This window comes from Phragmites australis, chromosome 15 (genome assembly GCF_958298935.1).
Source record: "Phragmites australis chromosome 15, lpPhrAust1.1, whole genome shotgun sequence".
Taxonomy (NCBI): domain Eukaryota; kingdom Viridiplantae; phylum Streptophyta; class Magnoliopsida; order Poales; family Poaceae; genus Phragmites; species Phragmites australis.
In genome coordinates, this window is record NC_084935.1 from 155,699 (window position 1) to 179,580 (window position 23,882).

Genomic DNA, 23,882 nt, shown 5'->3' on the forward strand with positions numbered 1-23,882 from the left:
GGGGAGCCAGTAGAACCACGGACGGAAGTGATGATGACAACCATGGAGCACTCGGCCTTCCTTCCGCCTGAAGATGCCATCCAACCCTCCGACCACCACTCTCTCTATTCTGTGTAATTTGTTTCTGATATGTCTATTTGTGCATTGGGAACGCACGAGATGAGAGCAAAGCAAGAAAACCGTTGCTTCTTTCTAGTACACTAGGTTTACAAATTTGTTTGAGGTCCGAAAATCGAACCTAGCCATTTTCCAAAATTCGCGAATATCAGAAAATTCAATTGAAATTTAGCCAAATTCATAAATCAGAGACAAAATTTGAGCAAATCAAGCATTTGGTAACCGACCAAATTCAACCGAAAATCGATCGCATTTCCTGCATTTCGTTTGTGATCGAAAACCGTTCGGTTTTATCAAATTTCAGTAAAGTAAAAAAAACCCCCAAAAATAGCTAAACATTGTAAAATCGATAACTAATTCATCTGAGCTTCAAATCAAGTGAAACAAATTTTGTTAGTTTCTTTGTAACATGATATACTCGTGAAAACATTGTATATTTTTTGTGAGAAAATATATTTGCTAAACCTAGTTAAATGCGTGGTTAATTCTTTGCTTATCTAAAAATCATAAAACCAATTTTTTTAGTCTTCTTACATGATTCTATGTATTTTAAAAATACATTAAATCATGAAATAGTTATTGTAACATGTAGGATTGAGTAAATGTGTTGCAACTAGATTAATTTATAACTAACCCATCACACCTCCAAAAATTAGTGAACCACTTTTATTAGTTTACTTATACTATTATTTATGCATAAAAAATAATGTTAGATATGAAAAAGTTAATTACAGTGTTGTTTGTTAACATGTTCACTTTATACTTGTAAATTTTGTAAAAATAATGAAGAAATTAATATAACTCTAAATGAAGTGAAATCAATTTTATAGTTCCTCTTAAGGACATCCTACACAAAAAAATGTTTTTACACGTTAAGATTTTTTTTAACATGAGTTAATAAATGAGCTGCACATTTCAACTTTTTTTTTTTCAAACTTTCTCCTTATAAAATATGATGCAAACGACATTATTTTCTATTTTTTCACATAAAACCTTAGAATTTTTGTAATTTTTATTTTTTTTTCATTTTTTTGAATTCAAATAAAAATTTGATCAATTTCAGAATTCGGTGTGGACCGAATTAACCGAATATCAAAGAATTTTGGAACCCTGCTAAGTACATCATATACCATATACACATATATGTACAAATCAGGTCCGGAGCTCTCATTCGATCTACACGTACAGTTCAACAATTAACGTTGAAACATAATAATATACGCAAGGAACAAAAGTGTGATTTCTGGCAAGTACCAGTAGTACCAAATTAAACACAGAGTAGCAAGCACGGAATTCGGTTTGAAGAAGAACCTTGGCTGCAATCCCACCTTACTATGAGAGGAACGATAATATATTATTCACTTTTTTTTAAGGTAAAAGACGGCGCTTTATTAAACGAAAACAAGAATAGTCAGTACAGATTATTGTGACACTGAGAAGCTGCCCACCGTAAGCCAACTACAGTGCAGTGTAGTGCAGTTGTGCTGCCATATCGACAACTGATCCAAGACTAGACCACACATGACAAACACACAACAGTACCGTTCAGACATTACCAGTTCAGTATTGTACATGCTTGGGGAGTTACAGATACTTGAGCATGACTTGACTCCCTGCTAGGGCGATTAGTGCTAACTTTTAATAAGAGAGTATATTTTTTAAAATTTATATGGGTCATAATTTTGCATATTTAAGAGCTGGTACTTGCTACTCTAACAGACCTCACTTCAACATGTGAGGTATGAAAAATTATGATCAATAGAATCTATATAAATTTAAAAAAATATGCTCATAGCTAAGAGTCTGTATTAGTTCTAACTATTGAAGAGGTTGTAGATAGAATCACAGTCCACCTGGAGTCAGTCACGTGCTTCTTCTATACTCAAAACATGATCACAGTTGTTATCTTTCCCTTATGGGACTTTGGAGGAGCAATTAGGGGCATCTGCAGCTCTTGCTGCCTGCTGGGCATCCATGTTTTTGAGCAATTAGGGGCATCAGAGCTCTAACAGTTGGCTCCTCTAAAGTTTCCAGCATTGTCTCCTTTGAATTGTTTTTCTGGAGGGTTTGCGTTCCGGGCCGGCCTTCCTTCCTTCCTTCCTTCCCGTGAATTGGCCTGGCCTGGCCTGGGGGCCCTTTCTTCTTCCCTCGTCTCCGCCGCCACCGACCGACTCGACCACACATCTCCTCTCTCTCTCTTCTTTACTGGGATGGGATGGGAATATGGGATGGGATGGAATTGGAAGCTTGCTCTCCTAATCTTCTAGCAGTATTCTTCTGCTCGGGGTATGTACAAGACGACAAGACAAGACAAGACTAGAGAAGAGGACCAATGGAGCTCTCGAGGATCCAAACCCTCCTCCGCCCCCTCCTCCGCCGCCGCCTCCCGGCCCGCTCCAGAACCTTCCAAACCCTAGCCCACTCCCCACCCCGCCCGCGCCGCCTCCCTCCCCACCATCCCATTCCCTCTCCTCATCGCGCCCCGCTCATCCTCCTCCGCCCCTTCGCCTCCGTCTCCCCGGCCCCGGCCCCGGCCCCCGGGAGTCACCACCTCGACTGCAAGGACCACGGGCCCCCGCCTGCGCCCTTGCCGCCGCCCGAGGACCTAACCTCCGACGACGAGGCCTACTACCACGAGCATCTGCTTGAGGTCGCGCAGGAGGAGCAGACCCGGGTCGTCCCCGTCAAGGCATTCTTCCTCTGCACCAGGTTCTCTTCTCTTCTCTTCTCTTCTCTTCTCTTCTCTTCTCTTGTTGGGGTTTCGGATTCCGTGGTGAACTGAATTAATCCTGATGATGATTGTCATTCTCGTCCTTCCCTGGGCCGGGGCCTCGCAGTATCGACCTGAGGAGCCTCCAGTCCCAGAATTCGTTCAATGTTATCCCACCCACATCGCGTGCCACCAACTACGTCGTCCTCAGATACTACGATGTCAAGGGAGACCCCGAGGTAAAGTGGAAATCCTGCTTTCTTTACGCGCCGATTTGTGCTGCTCCATGCCTCTCGTTATCATGGAATCCGATGTTGAGTTACCATGGTTTGCAAAGTGCTTAGACTACAATCTAACGGTCAAACTGAAAACTCTTCAAGTATCTTTTCTCCGGGAGCTTTTCAGAGTTCAAAATCAAAGGAAGTAAATACCCTGCTTTGCTTCATTTTTTCTTTTATTTGTGTAATGTTCAATTGGAACGCTACAGTCTGATGAATTTAAGTGTTCACTGCAGTCTCTGCGCCTGATACTGTAAATTACGTTTTTTATGCTGTGCTTTGTTTGTCATAGCGGCATTGGCATACCATCACAGTTTCCCCCCTCTTTTGTATGCCTGTAAAATCAGACTTAATGTGGAGCATATATATGCATAATTGTCCTTTGCATTTGCAACTTCCTACGTTTTGTGTTCTCTATTTGCTTGAACATATAACAGTACACGGTAAAGTATCATTTAGATCACGACAAAATGCTTTGGAATATGTTCAGAGTTGTAGAAGAGTATCTAAGAGCTCCATGCTTGACCTGCTTAACTGGTTTTGTATGTTAGGATACATTTGCAGCTGCCTTCTATTATATTTGTATAATATGTTCATATAATGCTCATGGAGAGTTCATTGTCTTCTATTTACTATAAGATAAAGCTGGTTATAGCATCATTGCTAGTCATTATGTGATTGCACCTCCGCTTCTTAATAAGGGGATGGTGTTTACTTTCTTAGATTGTTTAGTAAGGAGCTAGCTGAGAGTAGAGACTTACTCGTTTGGTTTTATCTCGTTATTTCAAGGGTTTCAAGTCTGGTGTCATTGATGAGAGCCATTGCCACTATATGGTGGTTTTCCAATATGGTTCCATTGTGCTGTTCAATGTTTCTGATCACGAAGCAGATGGATACCTAAAAATTGTCGAGAAGCATGCATCAGGCTTACTTCCAGAGATGCGAAAAGATGGTAAGCTCTTAATTCAATTTGACACAAGAATACTTGCCCTGAAGTAATAGAATTTCTCTTTCTTTGTCTGGTTTGAATGTTATCAATCTTTTCCATGCATTAGTACTATCGTAAAAATTAATAATGACAAATCAAAACTGGAATATGGATACCTGGAGCTGTTCCTCGGTCATGACAAAAGGTGATCTCATTTAAGTAGAAATATATCTCTAGTCTAGTCTATCTAGTATATAAAACACGAATTGGTTCCCGCGTCACCTCCACCCCTACTCTCCTCCCATCTAATAAAACCCCCTAAAATTTGAATAATTTATCCACTTCCCTCGTCCTCCAGCCTCCCGTCTTGTTACCGGCTACGGATGAGTCGGTTTTACTAATGAAAATAAATGAAGAAATTAGGAGGGAAATTAGTGGATAATCTCCTCGTCGATCCCATCTGAAATCAAACTACGACATTGCTTCCAACGTATTTGTTCGGCGATACTCCCATGACTCATCCACATCTCCATACCTTGAGTTTATGCTTGATGTTATCATATCCAATATTTGCGTTTTCGTTGCAACATATGAGCACTTAGCTAGTCCCATTATAAGAGGCATCTATAGAAAGGTTACACTCTTCATTGTGTATTTTCCATGATATCTGGAATTATAATTTTCCATGATATCTGGATTTTATAATTTCCAGTCCATTGAAGATGGTGCCCAAACTTTATGAGAAGTTTTATGGCGAGAGAATTTGTGTTGGGGTTTGCCATCTCGTTGCATTGTTTTGCAAAGAGCACATAGCTTCTGATCTAGGAACTAGAAATTTAATGAACCTATCTGCATGGTATCTACGTTTGCTATTCCTCCCCACTTTTTCCGATGTGACTGCTATTGTGTCATCTAATCACACAACCTTAAAATCTTCAACTGCAGATTATGCAGTTGTGGAGAAGCCTACCTTGGAGACATGGATGCAGGGTGGGCTTGACCATATCGTGCTTAGGGACCTGAGTGTTGATGGAATACGTACAATTGGAAGTGTCCTTGGTCAGAGTATTGCGCTTGACTATTATATCCGTCAAGTAAGTACAGGTCAATTGCACACCTGTTGTTATGGTGCTTTGAAAAGTTTATTTAGTTATCTTCGTTGATAGGTGGATGGGATGGTAGCTGAGTTCACGGATATCAATCGTGGAATGGAAAAGACTGGCACCTTCACTATGGAGAGGAAAAAGCTTTTCCAGCTTGTAGGAAAGGCTAACTCTAACTTGGCAGATGTTATTCTTAAGCTTGGACTCTTTGAGAGGTAATCATGGCATCATGCTGAGAAGTAATCGTCTAAATTTTATTGCCTGTCGAAATATATGGTTGTTCTGTGGTTACACGTCCAAGAATGCATGTTGACATGTGTCTGTTACACAAATCTTTTACATGGTGCATGGTAAATTATTTCCTAGTTGCGATCTCCTAATTGCAAACAAACTATAAAATATTCCTTGTTCCATTCCCGACAATAAATGATAAACTTTTGTCCTGTCCTTCTTAAAACGTTTTGTAATTTTGTTGCATATCATTTGACACTACCTGTGCTATTGTGCTTTGATCACCACATGTCCCTTCTGTCTAAGAAGCAGCTGTTGCATACTTGCATCCTCTAGTCAGACATGTATTCTGGTGTCCATGAAGCTGCTGCTTAGTGCAATTGTATCAGAGATTAGCTTTCGCTTTGTTTTTAGTTTACCTTAAGTTTTGTGTAATGCTGTACATCTGGCTAAAATAGATGGAAAAGGATAGAACTTGCATAATTGTTGTCAAATTTAAATACCAAATTACTATTCAAGTGTCACATGAATGTCAGGTAGTATTCCTTTCACTTTCATTTGCAAAGATCTTCTGACATTAGTTGCGTTATAGTATCTGTTGGCCACAATAATGTTTGTTATTTGGTCTTCCTTTCTGTGACTTAAAAAAGATTATTATTGGTTCAATTTTATCCCAGCACTGTCTTGTCTGAAATCTGGATTGGACTGATCTTTAGCATGTAATATGTTATCTGTCATAGTTCTTCAATCTTTGATATTGAAAATGAACTCTATATTTGTGTATCTGTGTGCATTTATGTTAGAACCTCGTTGATTCCAGGTCTGACATTGCATGGAAAAATGCAAACTATGCTCAGATTTGGGAATACCTTCGAGACGAATATGAGTTAACCCAAAGATTTGGAAACCTTGATTTTAAGTTGAAATTTGTTGAGGTAAGAGTCACGTAGAACATTAATTTATCCATTATGCTAGAGACATATATGGTTCTTGTGTTTGTGTATTTTTCTGATCCCAGCACTTTTGGAATGCTTGTAATTTGCAGCACAACATCAGGTTTCTTCAGGAGATCCTTCAGAACAGGAAGTCAGATTTTCTGGAATGGCTTATCATCATCCTGATCAGTGTGGAGATCTTGATATCTGTTTATAACATCGTCCAGGAGCAGATGTAGCTCCTTCGGTTACAGGATTCGTTGCTGGGACTGAAGCCTCGTCAGAGCCACAGCGACACGAATCACATGTTTTTGTGGTAGCCTTTTTGTAAAGAAGAATACTTGCGAGTAGATCCGATTCTTGATGAATGATCACATAGTTTTTGGGGGTGGGGGGAGAAATTAAGGCTGCGTTTGGTAATATCTTTGAGGTGATTTAGCTAGGACATGTCAACACTTTGCAAAGGCTGTTGCTGTGTTCCTCAGGAGATAGTTAACACTAACACAGGTGTTTGCTTTCCACTGTTGCTGTGTTGGATGAAGGGAATCAATCGTATGAAAAGTATAGTGCTTTGGGTGAGTCTTGGTGATATATATAGTGCTGTCACTTGCCGCTAGCCCGGATTGTCAGTCAAATCAAACGCAAGCCGCAAGTGAATGAGGGCCTGTTTGTTTCAGCTAGAGATTCTGAAAAGCAGCTTATAAAAGCTGGATTGTTAAAAGCTGGATTGTGAAAAGTTTTTAGACTGTAGATTTTAAAAAAATTTAATAGACAGTTTAGTAAAATGGACTTTCACAATCTATCAAAAGCTGAGAAAAATCAGCTTCTCAGATTATCACAATCCAACCAGCAGATTTTAAAAAGCTATAACCAAAAGCTGACTGTTTGTTTCAGCTTCGGATTATAAAAGCTGAAAACCAGAATCCGAAGCTGAAACAAACAGAGCCTGAATGAAGTGGACTGGAAAATGAATGCTTGCACCTGTGACGTGAACTCTGATTGATGCCAGCCCGACCGGCTTTGCCTTTGGGAAAAGAAAGGGAATATTGCTGTGTCCTCGTCTGTTTACACTTGACAGCATGCTTGTGAGGTCTGTGGCAGACGTGGATCGCAGTGGCACGACGATGACGGTCTCTTCTCGTCTCGTTGCCAACCCTGGGCGGATATTTAATAGGTAGTGAAAGTTTTAGGCTATTATTTAGTTTATTTTGTTCTTAATTTAATTAGTGAAAGTTGGGTAGTTTTAGATCATTATTTACTTTATTTTTTCTTAACTTAATTAGTAGGAGTGAATCATCATAGTTTTGAATCGATCCTATAATTAAAAAAATACAAAACCTGTATCTCTACAGTTGCCAAACTTGACGACGAGACGTCACCGGCGGTGAGCTCTCTCTATTATGTTGGTTAGTCATAAGAGCCTGTTGGTTCACGGGTACTAGAGCATTCATGATAAGTTTTTTAAAGAAATATAGTACATCTCATAAAAGTATGTACGCATTTACCTCGTAATACGAACACACTCATATAATTTTTACTAAAAATAAAAATATGAAATTTGAATATTGACGAAGTCATCTTAAATATCTTACTAAGAAATATTAACAAGTATTTCGCTTGTCACATGAAAACAAATCGTGACGCAGGGAGCATAAAGAAGAGCATGATATGCATTCACACGGACGTATGCACCGATAGCTGCTTGCACGATTACATTCATTTAATTTTAAAAGGATCCCATTTATCTATCCAAATCCAATGAAGGATTATGATAATGTTAATAAACTTTTTGAGATGAGACTATTATGATAATGTTAATAAACTTTTTGAGATGAGACTATTAGAAATAGAAACATTAGGATGCAGGTCAATCGGGTGGCCATCTCGCCAATCCCTACCCACCACGTGCCGGTCCTACCCGGAGGAATCTCTGCCGCGTTCACACACACCCTCGTCCCAAATTACCAAAAAGCCCGTCCTCCTGCCTCGGCTGCTCCGGCCGAGCCTCACTCACCTCAGCAGCCCGTCCTCTCTCTCTCTCTCATCCACGTCCACGCGTGAGTATAGGAGGAGGAGGACGAGGACGAGGGGCAGAAGCGTCACTTGGAGCCCCTGCCCCGCCGCTCCTTGGCGATCCATTTTTTTCTCCGGCCGGGACGGGCAGGGCACGTCGGTCCAATCCAATCGCGCCCGTCCAGATTCAAAACTCCAATCGATCCCCAGGATCCAACGGCCCCGATCACCCTACTAGAAGCTTCCGGTGTGCGGCAAGTCTTGGCATATTTATACCCACCCACCCACCCACCCACGCAGCGGGCCATTCATTCCTGCTCCGCGCGTGGCCAAACCCAACCAACCCTCTTCGTCCCCGTTTCGCATCGGAGCGGAGAGAAGCGTCCGGCAGCCATGGTGAAGTGCTACCCGGCGGTGAGCGACGAGTACCAGAAGGCCGTCGAGAAGGCCAAGCGCAAGCTCCGCGGCCTCATCGCCGAGAAGAACTGCGCCCCGCTCATGCTCCGCATCGCGTAAGAACAACTGCCATGCCCCTTTCTCTTCTCTTCTTCTTCTTCTTCTAGGATCGGTTGATTTGATGAGGCCCGATCTGGCAGCTGGCACTCGGCGGGCACCTTCGATGTCGCCACCAAGACCGGCGGCCCCTTCGGCACCATGAAGAACCCCGCCGAGCGGGCGCACGGAGCCAACGCCGGCATCGACATCGCCGTCAGGCTGCTCGAGCCCATCAAGGAGCAGTTCCCCATCCTCTCCTACGCAGACTTCTACCAGGTGCCGTCCTGTCCTTCCCGCCAATTCCCGATCTCATCTCATCTCCCCAAAACTACAAATGAATAACAATTTTCGCTCTTACGTTGTGCCAGCTTGCCGGAGTCGTCGCCGTTGAGGTCACCGGTGGGCCTGAGGTCCCCTTCCACCCAGGGAGGCAGGTGAGATTTCTCAAGCCCCGATCCGATACTGTGAGATTTTACTAGGGTTTTAGAGCATCCTGTGGTTATTACTTTAGTTGCGGCACCTGGATTCTCCTGAGCTTGTTGGTGGCATGTACCGATGTGCGTGAGTATTATACAGTGCTATCCAGTGCTGCATGTACTATATATATATATTTTTAAATTCGGCTACTTTGAATGGTTGGCTATAAGGAAATCATTTCTAGGATGGTTGGATTGGTATTGCTTTGTTGATTGAATCTCGACATTCCATTCATTACCTTTAAATATGACAAAGAAACGACATGTTCCTGATAAATTTCTGGTGATGCTGTGTTGGTTTTGCCTATTAAGGAGCATGGTATATTTTTTGGCGTTGTTTGCCTGATTACATTTTGGACTTGTTTCCCCAGATCGTTTCACGAGAGGATGCCTATGAGGATTGTGAAGCCAGTCAATCCTGCATAGGCCCCATATGCTTTCACATGTTTCTTTCATGTTTTACCCATTTTGTAGAGAGATGCATGAGTTGGCTTGCCCCTTGGTCAATTGGGGGTTCGGATCACTGTCTTTCTTGTTAGTAGTGGTCCAGTTGGACAAATAGGCAAATAACAAGCATGGTAGTTGTTCTTCTGTGCTATTCACATCACTGCAGTTGTATCCCTTATGTCATAATCTTTTGCTTAAGGCTTACGATTTACAAAAATATTGGTAGCTTAAAGTTGGAACTCTGCTTCCCCTATAGCATAGGACTCTTGTCTTGCATTGGGTAGAACACTCACTAGCATTTGGATGTTATTATACAACGATGCTTTGGTTTAGGTGCTCTGGCTTCTACCTCATGTATAATTATCTCCAAGTGTCATCCATAGGGCAAAGCAATGTCTGAAGGTGGGCGTAAATAATTGGCTGAGTAGTCTAGTGTATTTCCTTTCTTGTACGTTCTTCCTTTTCTCTTGTACATAAATTCTTTTTTTAGGAAATTACGGTAGGGGTCTCCCCTCCTGTTTTGGTAAAAAAGAAAAAAAACACTTAGTCACCTGCCAGTGGCAAAATATCTTTATGCTTGCTTGCTGGATCCTTTGTATTTGGTAGCTTGGCAAAATATCTTTATGCTTGCTTGCTGGATCCTTTATATATGGTAGTTGTAGACTTTAGATCATTGTCGTCTAGCTGTTTACTTCAGACTGCTGTTGTATCTGTATATACTCGTGGTAGACGTTAGATCACTTGCCAATGGCAAAGTATCTGTATGCATTGGTGTAGACTTTAGACTGGTATTTCCTTCACCTGTATTTGTTGTCTAGCTTTGGATGTTGATGGCGTTGTATTTGTTTTGTAGGACAAGCCCGAGCCTCCACCGGAAGGCCGCCTTCCTGATGCCACCCAAGGTACAATTATACAATGCTTTAGATATTGTGAAAGCTTATGGCTTCTTATATTATTAATTTAGTTCTTTTGATGTGTAAAAAATGTTTTGGGATATATCTTTGTTTTCCAAACATCATCATTTAGCATTTCTCAGTGGTAGCAGTAGCCCGTATTGTGATGTGGTCTCTACCGCACATGTACTATTTTGTGATACTAATTGTTTTAGTTGTTTTGATGTTGGGACTCCTATTCTGGAATGTTTGCATGCTCCTGGGTGCAACATGTGACATCTTTTTTGAAAAGAAAATTCCACCTCAATGTATGCAAAATCCTTTAGCAATATTTGGATTGTGTTATGGAATTGCTTTCTTTGTTGTTATGTGAATGGTTAGTTGAGCGGTTTTTTCTATACTTTTCTGAATTATCTGGCATCAATTGGTAGATGTTAGTAGCTGAACTTACTGGGTGGCGCCTCTTGTATCAGGTTCTGACCACCTCAGGCAGGTGTTCACCACGCAGATGGGTTTGAGTGACCAGGACATTGTTGCGCTTTCTGGTGGTCACACCCTGGTTGGCCCTATTGTGCAATTAACCTGCTGTATTTTCATTTTTGAGTGTTCGGGAACTTGAGGAGTTAGTTGTGCTTATGTATCATTGACTATCTCATGCAGGGAAGATGCCACAAGGAAAGGTCTGGCTTCGAAGGAGCCTGGACTTCCAACCCTCTGATCTTTGACAACTCTTACTTCAAGTAAGTGAGGTGTTTCATTGGAGGAATGCTACTCGTTTGTTTGGTTGCTTGAAAGGAAAGTTGTATACGTTTGACAGGGAGCTTCTGAGCGGTGAGAAGGAAGGGCTTCTGCAGCTGCCGAGTGACAAAGCCCTTCTGTCTGACCCATCCTTCCGCCCACTTGTTGACAAATATGCTGCGGTATATCTTTGATCCCTTGCATCATTTTCTTGTTGGCATGTAGATTCTGAGTTAATGTAGTTTGATTTGTAGGATGAGGATGCTTTCTTTGCTGACTACGCGGAGGCCCACCTGAAGCTCTCTGAATTGGGGTAAGTGGTTCAAGTCCCCGTCGGTGATCTTTTTTTTTTTTGACCGAGTAGTAAGTAATGTACTCAACCCACATGTGTTGGATGTGGTTCCAGATTTGCTGAGGCGTAAGGTGCTTCTAGAGCGAGGCGAGCCGACTTGTTGTCTTTGTGGGTGGTGGGGGTTCAAAAGACAAAGACCACTGCGAACAATAAGAGTGTGGCCGGCGGCTGCAATAAGCATTTGTGGGTCTGATGTGAGGCCATCTATTGCATTGTGTACTGTGTTCCGTTGGATTTCCTTTCCTTTCCTTTCCGCTTCATGATGATGATGATGCCTTGATGTGAAGGGCGTATTGTAAAACTGTGTGACCATTGGTTCCCTCCTTGGTCTTTTACTATTTATCTCCGAGGACTGCTTCTTGTATGGTTTGTTTATTTTTGCATTGCTAGTCTTGGTTTGTGATCAATGTCTATCTTGATAATTGCCTTTTTGCTGAAGCTGGTTCAATTACGGATGAATCTATTCTGTTGTCTCACGCTGGTACAGAGATAGTCGAAATTGAGATCTCGATATCGCAAGGAATGGCACAGTCACAAGTCGGCGTTACATTTACCGGCACCCTATCTGGAAAAAATTCAGTTTGCCCAATTTGAACCGAAGCCCAAAAGAATCGGAACGGAACAATCAGTTTCTCCTCTCTGTCTGTCTGTCTGAAGGGGCGATCAGCGTCAATCAATCAGGTCCTTGCACGAGACCGAGCGCTAGCTTGGATGGCAGGCAAAGCCGCCGGAGTGCGCCCGAGCCTGCCCTCGTTCGCGCGGGTCCCCACGGCGGTTTTTCCAAGTAGCTGGAGTGTTCGGAATTAGTTGGAATTAGATAATCATATTATTTTTTATTTTGTTTTTTTTTTATTTTATCTTATCTTGAACAGTTTTTTTTTTTTTGAAAAATTGTAAAGGTAAAATAGAGATAATTCCGTCTTAAATAAAATGACTTTGAGAATCTCTTTACGACCGTGAAATGAAATTATTGAAACGCTGAAGGGAACGAAAATCCTATTGTAAAAAGATTCTAGATTCTTTAAAAAAATCGTTAAAGATAATCTTAGATTAGTACATATGTGTGTTTAGTGTTACTATACGATTTTACGTCTTGTGTTTTTTAATCTCGTTCTAATGTGTGTATAGACGTGTATGTGTCTGAGTATTGTATGAGTGTGAGGTGTGTAAGTATGCGTCGTCCTCGTTGTACTCATAAAAAAATCAGGTCCTTGAACTGTTGAGGACTCGAGGAAGTCGAACGCCTGCGCCGCCGCCATCGTCCTCAACGAACTAACCTCAACACAGGCCCCCTCCTCGCCGCCGTTCAAGACAAGACAACCGGCATGGTGGTGCCCACCTCCACCGCTAGGGCGTGGACGGCCTTGCTTCCGATCCCCGCGCGAGGAGTCTCCACGCCCATGCCCATGCGCGCCAGCCGCCGCTGCGTCTCCGCCCGCGCCGACGTGCCCGCGCCGGCCTCCCGCGACCCCATCTCGCTGCCCCGTAAGATCAATCCCTACAATTAGAGACTCGCTTCACTTGCCTATGTAGGAGGAGAGATGTGATGAATCAATGGATTTTTGTTCAGGACCACTCACGAGCGCGGATCTGATGGAGCCGACTGGGGATGGACTGAAGGTCGCCTACCAGGTCAAACCTCTCACTTCACTCTCTTTCTTTCTCCGTCGATTCAATCAAATGCACGCGCCCCCTTCAGCTTCTCTCTTTCTTAATTTTGGATAATGCTTGCTTGCTGTTTAGGGTTGCCCGGGAGCCTACAGCGAGGCGGCCGCCAAGAAGGCCTACCCGAGTTGCCACACCGTGCCCTGCGAATACTTCGAGACCGCCTTCCAGGTACCTTACCGCTTGCTTGCTCATTACCTAAGTTTCACCGATACGTGATAAGCCGACACGGATATGGGTACGGCGATCGCCCAAAAATAAGGATACACCGATACAGCGAGTATATATAAATATATATTTATTTATTGCCAAAATGTAAATAATTGAATTCTGCGAGAATAAGATTGATATAAAACTGCAAACATAACATAATAAAATAGTTCAAGTTCAAAGGTTAAAACATTACGACATTAGTGCATCACATAAGGATACAAGGTACAAAGGCCAAATATAATTGCTCCACAAGAGCTAAATATGGGGGCTGTTCCATGGAGACCACCTCTTCACACTGAAGATCCTTCATCTTCAGTTATCATCACCTCAAATCCAGGCTCATCCAAACTGAGATTGGCAGCTTGAAGAATACCGACACCATCAAATGTTTTGAAGCCATCTCCCCCAACATCCCACATTTGGGATGGCCCTGTTATATACTCATCAGTGCTCCTTGAAAGAAGACGCAAATTGTTATGCACAAACACTATCAGCATGTTCAGGAGTGAGCCTATTTCTTCTCAGGCTATGGATAAAATTGTAGGTGCTCCAATTTCTTTCACAGCAAGAAGAAGAGGATGGCTGTCCAAGCAGCTTAAAAGCTAATGCTTTCAGCTCTGGGGTTCTAGAACCATAAGTGCCCCACCATTGTTGTGGATCAAAATGGGCTCTGTCCTCGATTGAATCAGGAACACCAAAGATGCCTCTTTTTTGAGAATAATCAGCAAATTGTTGCTTAATTTTCCTCAGGTCCTCTGCAATGGGAAAAAACTTTCTAAAGCAGTTGTTCCTCTCTTCTGAAATTTCAGGATCCGTATGGGGGGCTTCACGGTTAGGATCTTCAGCAAGCCACTGATCAGTATAGTACCTATAATTACAAATAACGAACCAGTAAGAGAAGAAAGAATTAAATAGCAAGGTAAAAAGACGAGTTCAAGAAATAGAAGCCAAGAAGACAGATTTAGTCTGTACCTTGGATTAAGGGAGTGTGCCAAACAATGGAGAGGAGTATTGCTTTTGAGCCACCGATCCTGTAATATGCGATTGACAATCTCATAGAAGGCAGATTCTTCATATAAACCCTTTCCTTCTTTTTGGTAAATAAAAACTTTCACCTTCTCTATCATGCTGTCCCACATCTCATATATCAAGTGGTGACACGGCTTGTCAGTGTCAGCTGCCTGCAGCATTGAGTAAATGGGCTCGGTGAAAGCAATGATGTATTTCACATTATCCCACCAAGTTTCATCAAGTAACTTCCCTCTCACAAAACTAGCCTTATCCTGATCATCTTCCCTATATGCAGTCTACTTGTCACTGATTACCATTTACACTAGTGAATCCTTAAGAAGAAGAAACCTCTTCAACATGACAATGACAGATGCAAATCTTGTGTCAGCTATAATAAGGAACTTAATCTTACTAAATGAATTGAACATTGACAATCTCATGCCATGATTCATGATAAAATTCTTGATCTGGACAACATCAGCTGCAACATCACTTATCCATTGAAGTTCCGGATCTTCACCGCTCTTTGGAGCATATATGTTCTTCAATGCCAAGTTCAGGGTGTGAACAACACAGGGAGTCCAGAAGATGTTGTTGTACTTCGCTTCAATAATCAAACCAGCACCCTTGCGATTTGCAGCATTGTCTGTGATCACCTGGACCACATTCTTTGATCCAACCTTTTTAATGATCTCAATCAATAGACCAGCAATGTACTCCTTGGTCTTCACCTTTCCTTCAGTGTTTTCGCATTTCAAGAACACCGGACCACTCTCTGTTATAGCTAAGAAGTTTATCAGGGGCCGCCTCGGTGAATCAGTCCAGCCATCAGCTGCAATACTCACCCCTTTTGAGGACCATGTGCTCTTGATGGGTTCAAGCAGCCTATCCACATTGGCCTTCTCTTGCTGCAGAAGAGTTGTCCTCAGCTTGTTGATTCCTGGAGGCACATACCCACCCATGTCGTGGGTTGCAACAAAATTGAATGCAGCTCGATAGTTTGGGTTTCTCGCCATGTTGAAAGGAATACCTACAAGTCCAAAGAGACGAACCATGTTAGCAGCTAATAATCAAATTGTATTAGAATTGGAACTTGAGACTTAAGAGTGAGAAAAAACAATAGAGCGGCGAACTTCCAGTGTAGAACATTCTTGCAATAATAGCATCAGCCATTTGTCGAAGTTCAAGGTGGAAACTTTCCAGAATACATGTTTGCTTCTTCTTCTTTGATGCCTTCGTCGACAATGGGAGCTGCACCGGCATGGGAGCACTCCTCTGCGTGCTCGCTTCAGTCGTTGCTTTAGCTGCACCTTCTTCCCTACGAAATTTCTCAACCATCTCCGGTGTCGCAACAGAACACATTGATGTGCCTTGGTTCGGCACCTTGAACAGATGTGCTCTCACTCTAGAATAACTCCCAGGGATAATGTGACCACAATATAGGCATTCAGATCTTGCATTACCACCAGAAGCACCATTCTTCTGAAGCATTTTAACATGCCTCCACAAAGGAGTTTTACGCAATCTTTCTTCATCAACAACATTACTATCACTAGCAGCAGCTTGCGCACTAGGGGATGCTGAGCTTTCTCTTGCCATCTACAACGAAAAGCAAAACATGGAAAAGACTCAGGGTCTTGTCCACTGGAGATCGACGAACGGTGACTTCTGACCTGTTTCCTTCCACCAAGAAGGAGAGGATCTAGAGGAATGAGAAGGCAAGGAACTCACCATGGCTAGCGATTTGGATCTCACGTGCTGACGGAATCGTGATGCGGCGGCTTCGGCTCCAGGCCGCCGCACTCGCTCCCGGCGGTGCGTGTGCTCCCAGCGCCGCAGGAGAGAGAGAAACAGAGCTGTGGTGAGGTGTTTTTAGGGTTGGAAGGGCAATGGGCCGATATATTGGGCTTTGAAATGAGCTGTCTAGCCAAACGTATCGGCTGGAAGTATCGCGTCATATCACAAACGTATCGCGAATTATTGGATTTGTTTTTAAATAGCAATTTGCTGATACTTCCCGATACCTGTATCGCGCCGCATCGCCGTATCCCGCCATATCATATACGTGTACGGCAGCCTCCGTGACGTATCGGTGATACTTAGCTCATTACCATCCAATATACATCCCCTTGTGTTCTCGCTTCACCCATGTTTATTCAACAATCGCATACCCTGCATTACAATTTACAAAGGCAGTAAACTTTATTCTTCACCCCAATGTTGGCTTTGGAGTATGCTTTCAGCGTGCAACAAGCCAACTTTTTTAAGAAGCGCATTACGCTGTTACCATATCGTCCAAAATGAAGGGGGTACTCTGCCGAGATATACCATGTCTTCTTGTTTTGGCTCCTGGACCTACCTTACAATAAACAACCTTAGCTCCCGGACTCCTCCAGTCTTCTTGTTTTGGCTCTCGCTTGCAAATTTGGAAGATGCTTAAAGGTTCTGAGATGATCAACATTGATATTATCGATCTGATAGACTTTTATTCCTTGCTACCCCCGTAACAGGCTGTCGAAAATTGGGTAGCTGATCGGGCAGTATTACCACTTGAGAACTCCTTGGGTGGTAGCATACATCGCAACTATGACCTTCTACTGCGGCATAGGTTGCACATTGTTGGTGAGGTACGCTTTGCAGTTCGTCACTGCTTGTTGGCGAATCGTGGCGTAAAGATTGAAAACTTGCGTAGTGCCATGAGCCATCCTCAAGTAAGTCTATTAAAAAAACACTTCTCTAGGTTTATTCTCAATATTGTTTGCTTTTCTAAATGGACCTATTTTCATTCTGTTAATCATTTCACAGGCGCTCGCACAATGTGAGCAAACACTGACAAAGTTAGGAATTGAGCATAGGGAAGCTGTTGACGATACAGCAGGTGCAGCAAAGGTAAGATTGCATTTATTCTCTTTTACTTGATACACTGAATCTATGATCATGGTATGTTTACTTCATGCTGTTTGGATAGCTAATATTTGATTGGTTGGTAGCTCAGAATATCAAGTTAATCATGCCGTCAAAATTTGTATATGCCTTTTCTAGCTTATCGCGGAACAAAAGCTCCAAGAAACTGGTGCAGTTGCTAGTTCATTGGCTGCTGAACTGTATGGACTGAATATTCTTGCAGAAAACATTCAGGTACAAAAAAAAATCATACTGAATTTATGAGAGATCCCTTTCTGTTCTGTAAGTGCAAACCCAACTATTTATACAGGATGACACGGACAATGTAACCCGTTTTATGATGCTGGCTCGAGAACCCATTATTCCTCGCACTGATAAGCCATTCAAGGTATGAGATGCAAGGAATCTTCAAACTGTTCATGCTGCACCATTTTCTAGTGAAATAATATAAAGTGATGATCTCCAGACTAGCATAGTCTTCTCTCTGGAGGAAGGGCCTGGACAACTCTTCAAAGCACTCGCGGTGTTTGCTCTGCGTAAAATCAACCTCACAAAGGTTCCTTTGACATTGTCATTCTTGAATTCTCTCATGCTTGTTTTTCTCAAGAGAAAACCAATCAGTTTTGCAATTTTCCTCTATACGTTGAGCAGATGGAAAGTCGCCCACACAAGAAAAGGCCTCTACGTGTAGCTGATGACAATTGTTCAGCACCGCTGAAGTAGGAACTAAGTTACTCCTTTGAGTTTCTTTGACAACACAAAATTTGAGATATTCTGTAAACTGCAATATTCCCTCTCATATTACCATTTTGCACACTGTTGAGCCAGGCACTTCGACTACCTCTTCTATGTAGATCTTGAGGCATCAATGGCTGATCCAAATGCTCAAAATGCTCTTGGAAACTTGAAGGTATGACACTCTTGGTTACTACATTCATGTGGTAAGTAAGCAGTGCGACTCAGTCAGTTCGCTTTGTCTCCAGGAATTTGCCACCTTTCTAAGAGTTCTTGGAAGCTATCCTACAGATGTGAGCGAAGCTTGAACTGTCAAGTGCCTGCTTGAAACTACATGCTTGTGAGTAATAAATGCCCTCCTTTGATGGCTAGTTCTTTAGCTCAGGAAGAGATAAAAATTTAGTTCGTTTTGCAGTGAAGAGATCCTGTTGAAGTTTTTTGTAGCTCCAGAATTCATTCTGGTCCATGTTCTTCCCTGGGTCCCTTTTAACCCCTCTTGTTGCCATGGAAGATGATTTTTGTCGCACTAAAATGCGTGTCACAGACAAAAGAGAACAAGATTACATGAAGTATGATATTCATTCATGTCTTGGTGAAGTGACTCTCCATAAGTCGCCTCTAATTTTATTCTTGTCTTGAACTTCATGACGATAAACTGCACAGGAAACATTATTGAGGTCGGAAGTTTCAGAGAATGCCTTTCTTCCCTTGTGAGTAGCACATGGTAAATCCATTTCCTTGGTCAAGAAACCTGACCTGTTGCGTTGCGTAGCGTAGCGTGGCATTCACAAATAACCTTTCCTTTCATGAATTGAAGAAAGGAAAGCATGAATGAACTGAATAGTAGAATACACCATCCCATCATCGATCATGATCAAAACTGAAACGGGATTTGATTTGGATCCCCTGTCTTTGCAAAATGAAATGCCTGAGGATTTGTTTGCAGGCTCATGGCTCCTTTGAAACGTATGAATTTTACAGGAATGTATAAGAATTTCACAGGAATTAGTTTAATTTTATAGGAAAAACAGAGGATTTGAAAAAACTCTCACGTTCAAACGATGTCTCTACATAAAATCGTCGATAAATTGGTAGCATGTACGACGTCATTTTGACGCCTGGTTCTACCAGTAGCTTGTACTGAGTGAGTGATGAGACTTCCGTTCAAAAAAAATAAGGAATTGTTTATCTCATCAGTCGGCGAGCGGGAGAGCTCAGAATATATACTTAAATTGGAAAAAAAAATCTATTTTAACTCCTTCAACTCTTGCTCAAATCTAATTTTCTTCTCTAAATTTAAAAACTAGATATCTTTTTTTTTCTAACTATTCAAATAGGTATAATTTATTTTATTTTTTTAACTAGTTTTGATAGTGATTTTATTCAATAATGCAACAACCCAGTGTGCTGATTTGGTGCTTGGCACAGCAGACTCGGCAATGGTGGGTCCCACACATCAGCCCAACAGAGAGAGGGAGAGGCACACAGAGAGAGATAGCGACAGAGACGCTGACACAGTGCGACGGTGGCGGCACTCTTGCCGGAGCTCGATCGGAAATGGCGAAAAGGCGGTGACCTCGAGTGTGCTAGACATGGGGCACCTACGAGACATGGTGAGTGCGCTAGTAGGGTCCGTGTTGTTGGAAGATGACCGGATCACCGGCGCAACATTGCTGGAGATGAAGCCGAAAGAGGTGCTCGGCGTGAATCGGTCTCAACTGGGGTTTAGCAAGGTATTGCACGACAGAGGGAGTAGCAGTGGGTTGTTGTGGATTGTTTTGGGCACTTGACTCGGTCGGTGAAGCACTGACGGTGACTGGCGGTGACGAGTAGCGATGACGGAGATGGAGGCTACGGTGAGGGTTTAGCTAGAGCATGGAGAGGGTAAAAGAAGGGTACGAGAGGTAGAGTGAAGGATGTCAGAGCTCACCGTGGGGTTGGATCGGGCAAAGTACCGCTGTCGCCACTATCAATTTCCAGCTCCGGTCGTTGTCCGTCAACTGGAGCTTCAACGACGACGGCGCTCCGGTAGCCGGGGAGCAAGGCGAGGGCGCTGGAGCGTTCAGCGGGTGACGACAAAGCTCTGGGGTGACTTAATAGCGCAATGCAGCGTGAAATCAACGTGGTAGCCAGAGAGCAGAGCAGAAGTGAGATATCTGATTTTACAGTTTAGAGGAAATAAACATACACGAGTAACAGTTGAGGGAGATGACGGGCAATTCACTCGGACGATGATGATGATCACCCGTATCGTCCGTCGGATCCATCCCATCGGACGGACGTCCAAAAATAAAAATAGAATAGAAATAGAAATAGAAATAGAAAAGCAGGGCCCCTTGCGTTGTGTCTCCTCCACCTCGTCGTCCTTCCCAACGATACATGCAATTCCCACCACCAGAATCCGCTCTTCCACCCAGATCTGCCCAAGAAGAAGGCTGACAAGGGAGATGACGGGCAAGGATGCCGGCGGCGGCGGGGGGAAGGGCCGTCTGTTCACGGTGGGGCTGGTGTCGGCGTGGTACTCCTCCAACATCGGTGTCCTGCTGCTCAACAAGTACCTGCTCAGCAACTACGGCTTCAAGTACCCCATCTTCCTCACCATGTGCCACATGGCCGCCTGCTCCCTCTTCTCCTACGCCGCCATCGCATGGCTCCGCATCGTCCCCATGCAGCTCCCGCGCTCCCGCCTCCAGCTCTCCAAGATCGCCGCCCTCAGCCTCGTCTTCTGCGCATCCGTCGTCTCCGGCAACATCTCCCTCCGATACCTCCCCGTCTCCTTCAACCAGGCCGTCGGCGCTACCACCCCATTCTTCACCGCCGTCTTCGCATACCTCATGACCGTCAAGCGCGAGTCATTCCTCACCTACCTCGCGCTCGTACCCGTCGTCACGGGAGTCATCATCGCCAGCGGCGTAAGTACTTCCATCTCATTTCGTCTTCGATCCCCAATTCCCGGGGACGCGGATCTGTCCTTTCGCGCCTCTGCCCGCGGATCTCGTTGACTATTCGTTTCATTCGGAATTGGATCGCATTTGCATTTTCCCCTAGAGACAGGGGGGGGGGGTATATGCAGGATCATCAGCCTAGCTAGGATTAACTAATAATGTCGTCCATCAAGAATTCAAGATTGACCCTGAATCTTCCCAATTGCAATTTTCACTCGAAGATCACATCTAGCCACCCCATCAATGTAGCATTATACCTGCGCCATTATGCATGTAGAATCTTCTGTTATGCTTCTTATCTGTTTCAAGTTACGTCTCTTACTTATGCAATTCTACAACCCTGATCATGTCTTAAGAAAGAAAGAAAGATAAGTGGATCATCCTAACATCACTTAATGATCTTGCAGGGAGAGCCGAGCTTCCATCTGTTCGGATTCATCATGTGCGTCGGAGCAACTGCTGCCAGAGCATTGAAGACAGTTTTACAAGGGATTCTTATGTCTTCAGAGGGGTAATCCACCCTGTGTGCCTTTTCTGTCCAATCGCGTGTTTGCCTCTTTCAAACTTGTGTGCTGTATTGAAGCTAGTTTCGTTTGTCAACTTGCAGGGAGAAGATTAATTCCATGAACCTGCTCATGTACATGGCTCCAATTGCTGTTGTTCTCTTGGTCCCTGCTACTATCTTCATGGAAGATAATGCCGTTGCCGTTGCTATGGAACTGGCCAAAAAGGACTTTAACATAATTTGGTACTTGTTGTTCAACTCATCCTTGGCGTACTTTGTGAATCTTACCAATTTCTTGGTGACAAAGCACACTAGCGCGTTGACCCTACAGGTATGCCATGCTATCCCAGTCTTCAATAACTTTCTACTAAAAGTGCAGCTCCCTGTGCCCAGTTAAAGAAAATGATCCCTCAACCTTTGTGTGTGCGTGTGTGTGTGTGTGTTGGGGGGGGGGGGGGGTCCTCCTTTTGTTACGGATACTTTACACTGCATGTGCCCCTTTCTGTGTGATTGAAACATGAAGATTCAAAATGAGCAATCTATGACCGTGAATCATACAATGGCCACTTGGCTGTAAAGTTGAACATGTAAACTGCTGCTTCGTGGAATCTGTGTAACAAATTAACTTCTCCAACTTAGCAGCTATTAGCAAATAATGCTCTTACATGATTCGACCTAGATAAATTTGTATCTGATGATGGGACTTGAGATAAGTAACAAGCAGCAGTCGCTTGTTATGAATAATATATATAGCGCGCAACAGTTAATAGTTAATGAACAATACTAAGATGCGCTTGAGTAACGTACTGAAAGCAGATAGCTAGTTCTGACATATAATATTGCTGAGATGATTAGTTTGTCAGGATCTCAATTTATCTGACTGAGGATGGGCGAATTATTAATGGTTTTCCTTTGTGATCTTATTGCATTGCCATGGTAACGGTTGTGGTTATGTGGCGCGCTCTCACATTTTTGTAAGTTCATTTGGATGGCTGAGATCTCTAGGCCTATTTGATGTTATATTAGCCCTTTTGATCAAGTGGAATGAGCATAGCCTGTTACGTATCCTAATCTCTTAGGTGTTCCTTCATAGCCACTCTTTATTTTTCTCTCAAAGTGTTTATTTCATTATGACTGCTTCCTGTGTCACGCCATATTCACCTTATTTTAGTTAGGAAATACATACCAAGTTGATGGTAGCGGTTGAGAGCATATAATTGTGGCGTTTCTTTGCAGGTACTGGGCAACGCAAAAGGTGCCGTTGCAGTTGTGATCTCCATTCTGATATTCAGGAACCCTGTATCTGTAACTGGAATGCTTGGTTACACACTGACTGTCATAGGGGTGGTTCTCTACAGCGAAGCTAAAAAGCGCACGAAGCAATGAACACAATCTCTCTCTTGTCAGCTAGGACGAACCCTAATCTTTTCAGCGATGAGCTAGCTAGTGAGGCCGTGCTAATAATACTTGTATCCTTCCTTCCTGTGGGATCAGGGAGGCATTCTTTTCTACGCTAAAAACGAAGGAGATGATCAACAGAAATATAGCAGTGATTAATTCTTTTATAGGTGGAAACAGCAGTTTTCTGCTTTTCAATTGGTTGTCGTAACTTGTTCAGTTTTGCTATCGTCTCAAGAGTGATGTGTCGTTTGTGTACCTGTACCAATCTTTAGCCTCAGGACTGTCCTGACAGACATAACCAGTGTATTGGCTGTCACAGGCTGATGACATGCAGTTACTTTTTGTCTTAATCTTTTGTTCCATTTGCTTAGATGACAAGCACGTCAAGAAAATTCACGTTTGCGTTGTTCCATACGTATAACAAGATGCAAATGAATATTTATCTGGAGCATCTCTCACCAAAGATTTTGTACTATTTTCTCACTGACGGACGTAGCACTCTGATTTGCCAAGACACGCAGGAAGAATGAAGTGATAATAACCACTTGTTTTAGCGGCGAGAAACAATCATAAAACATCCACGTTTTAGGCTCCCCAATGAATGGTGCACCGCTAGTTTCAACGCCCAGACACATTTTAGCTTGTCACAAAATGAACATCACGCTACATATGGAATCTGCTTCAATGACACTTTAGTCATAAGGATTGTAGGCTCGAGATTTTATAATATACTGAACAAGGAGGCCAAGTGATTATATAGCTGCATAAGTGCCTGGAACTTCTCATC

The 23,882-nt window shown here is 43.0% G+C and overlaps 4 protein-coding genes across 5 annotated transcripts; all 4 read left to right on the plus strand.

Moving 5' to 3' along the window:
- Nucleotides 1–2,169: 2,169 nt before the first annotated feature.
- On the plus strand, nt 2,170–6,895 carry LOC133892731 (protein RETARDED ROOT GROWTH-LIKE-like). The gene is made up of 7 exons (XM_062333669.1): nt 2,170–2,826; nt 2,955–3,066; nt 3,895–4,057; nt 4,979–5,127; nt 5,200–5,351; nt 6,188–6,302; nt 6,413–6,895. Exons 1-7 carry the CDS (start codon nt 2,450–2,452, stop codon nt 6,539–6,541), a joined length of 1,197 nt encoding a protein of 398 aa, XP_062189653.1. The 5' UTR covers nt 2,170–2,449; the 3' UTR covers nt 6,542–6,895.
- Nucleotides 6,896–8,601: 1,706 nt separating this feature from the next.
- On the plus strand, nt 8,602–12,123 carry LOC133892732 (L-ascorbate peroxidase 2, cytosolic). Its single transcript, XM_062333670.1, has 9 exons — nt 8,602–8,827; nt 8,912–9,086; nt 9,179–9,244; nt 10,587–10,635; nt 11,100–11,185; nt 11,287–11,366; nt 11,444–11,546; nt 11,619–11,677; nt 11,771–12,123. The coding sequence occupies exons 1-9, from the start codon at nt 8,709–8,711 to the stop codon at nt 11,784–11,786; spliced, it is 753 nt and encodes a 250-aa protein (XP_062189654.1). The 5' UTR covers nt 8,602–8,708; the 3' UTR covers nt 11,787–12,123.
- A 751-nt stretch (nt 12,124–12,874) lies between these two features.
- LOC133892735 (arogenate dehydratase 2-like) lies at nt 12,875–21,700 on the plus strand. Of its 2 annotated transcripts, none has more exons than XM_062333674.1 (12): nt 12,875–13,201; nt 13,287–13,348; nt 13,460–13,552; nt 17,116–17,316; nt 17,411–17,494; nt 17,648–17,743; nt 17,820–17,897; nt 17,976–18,065; nt 18,161–18,228; nt 18,338–18,419; nt 18,493–18,584; nt 21,597–21,700. In XM_062333674.1, exons 1-11 carry the CDS (start codon nt 13,042–13,044, stop codon nt 18,550–18,552), a joined length of 1,074 nt encoding a protein of 357 aa, XP_062189658.1. In that variant the 5' UTR covers nt 12,875–13,041; the 3' UTR covers nt 18,553–18,584; nt 21,597–21,700. The 2 variants fall into 2 exon arrangements, with proteins under 2 accessions (XP_062189658.1, XP_062189657.1); XM_062333673.1 differs by lacking the exon at nt 21,597–21,700 and adding an exon at nt 18,660–18,841.
- LOC133892734 (probable sugar phosphate/phosphate translocator At3g11320) lies at nt 20,572–23,445 on the plus strand. Its single transcript, XM_062333672.1, has 4 exons — nt 20,572–21,156; nt 21,597–21,700; nt 21,797–22,025; nt 22,931–23,445. The coding sequence occupies exons 1-4, from the start codon at nt 20,692–20,694 to the stop codon at nt 23,078–23,080; spliced, it is 948 nt and encodes a 315-aa protein (XP_062189656.1). The 5' UTR covers nt 20,572–20,691; the 3' UTR covers nt 23,081–23,445.
- Nucleotides 23,446–23,882: the final 437 nt, after the last annotated feature.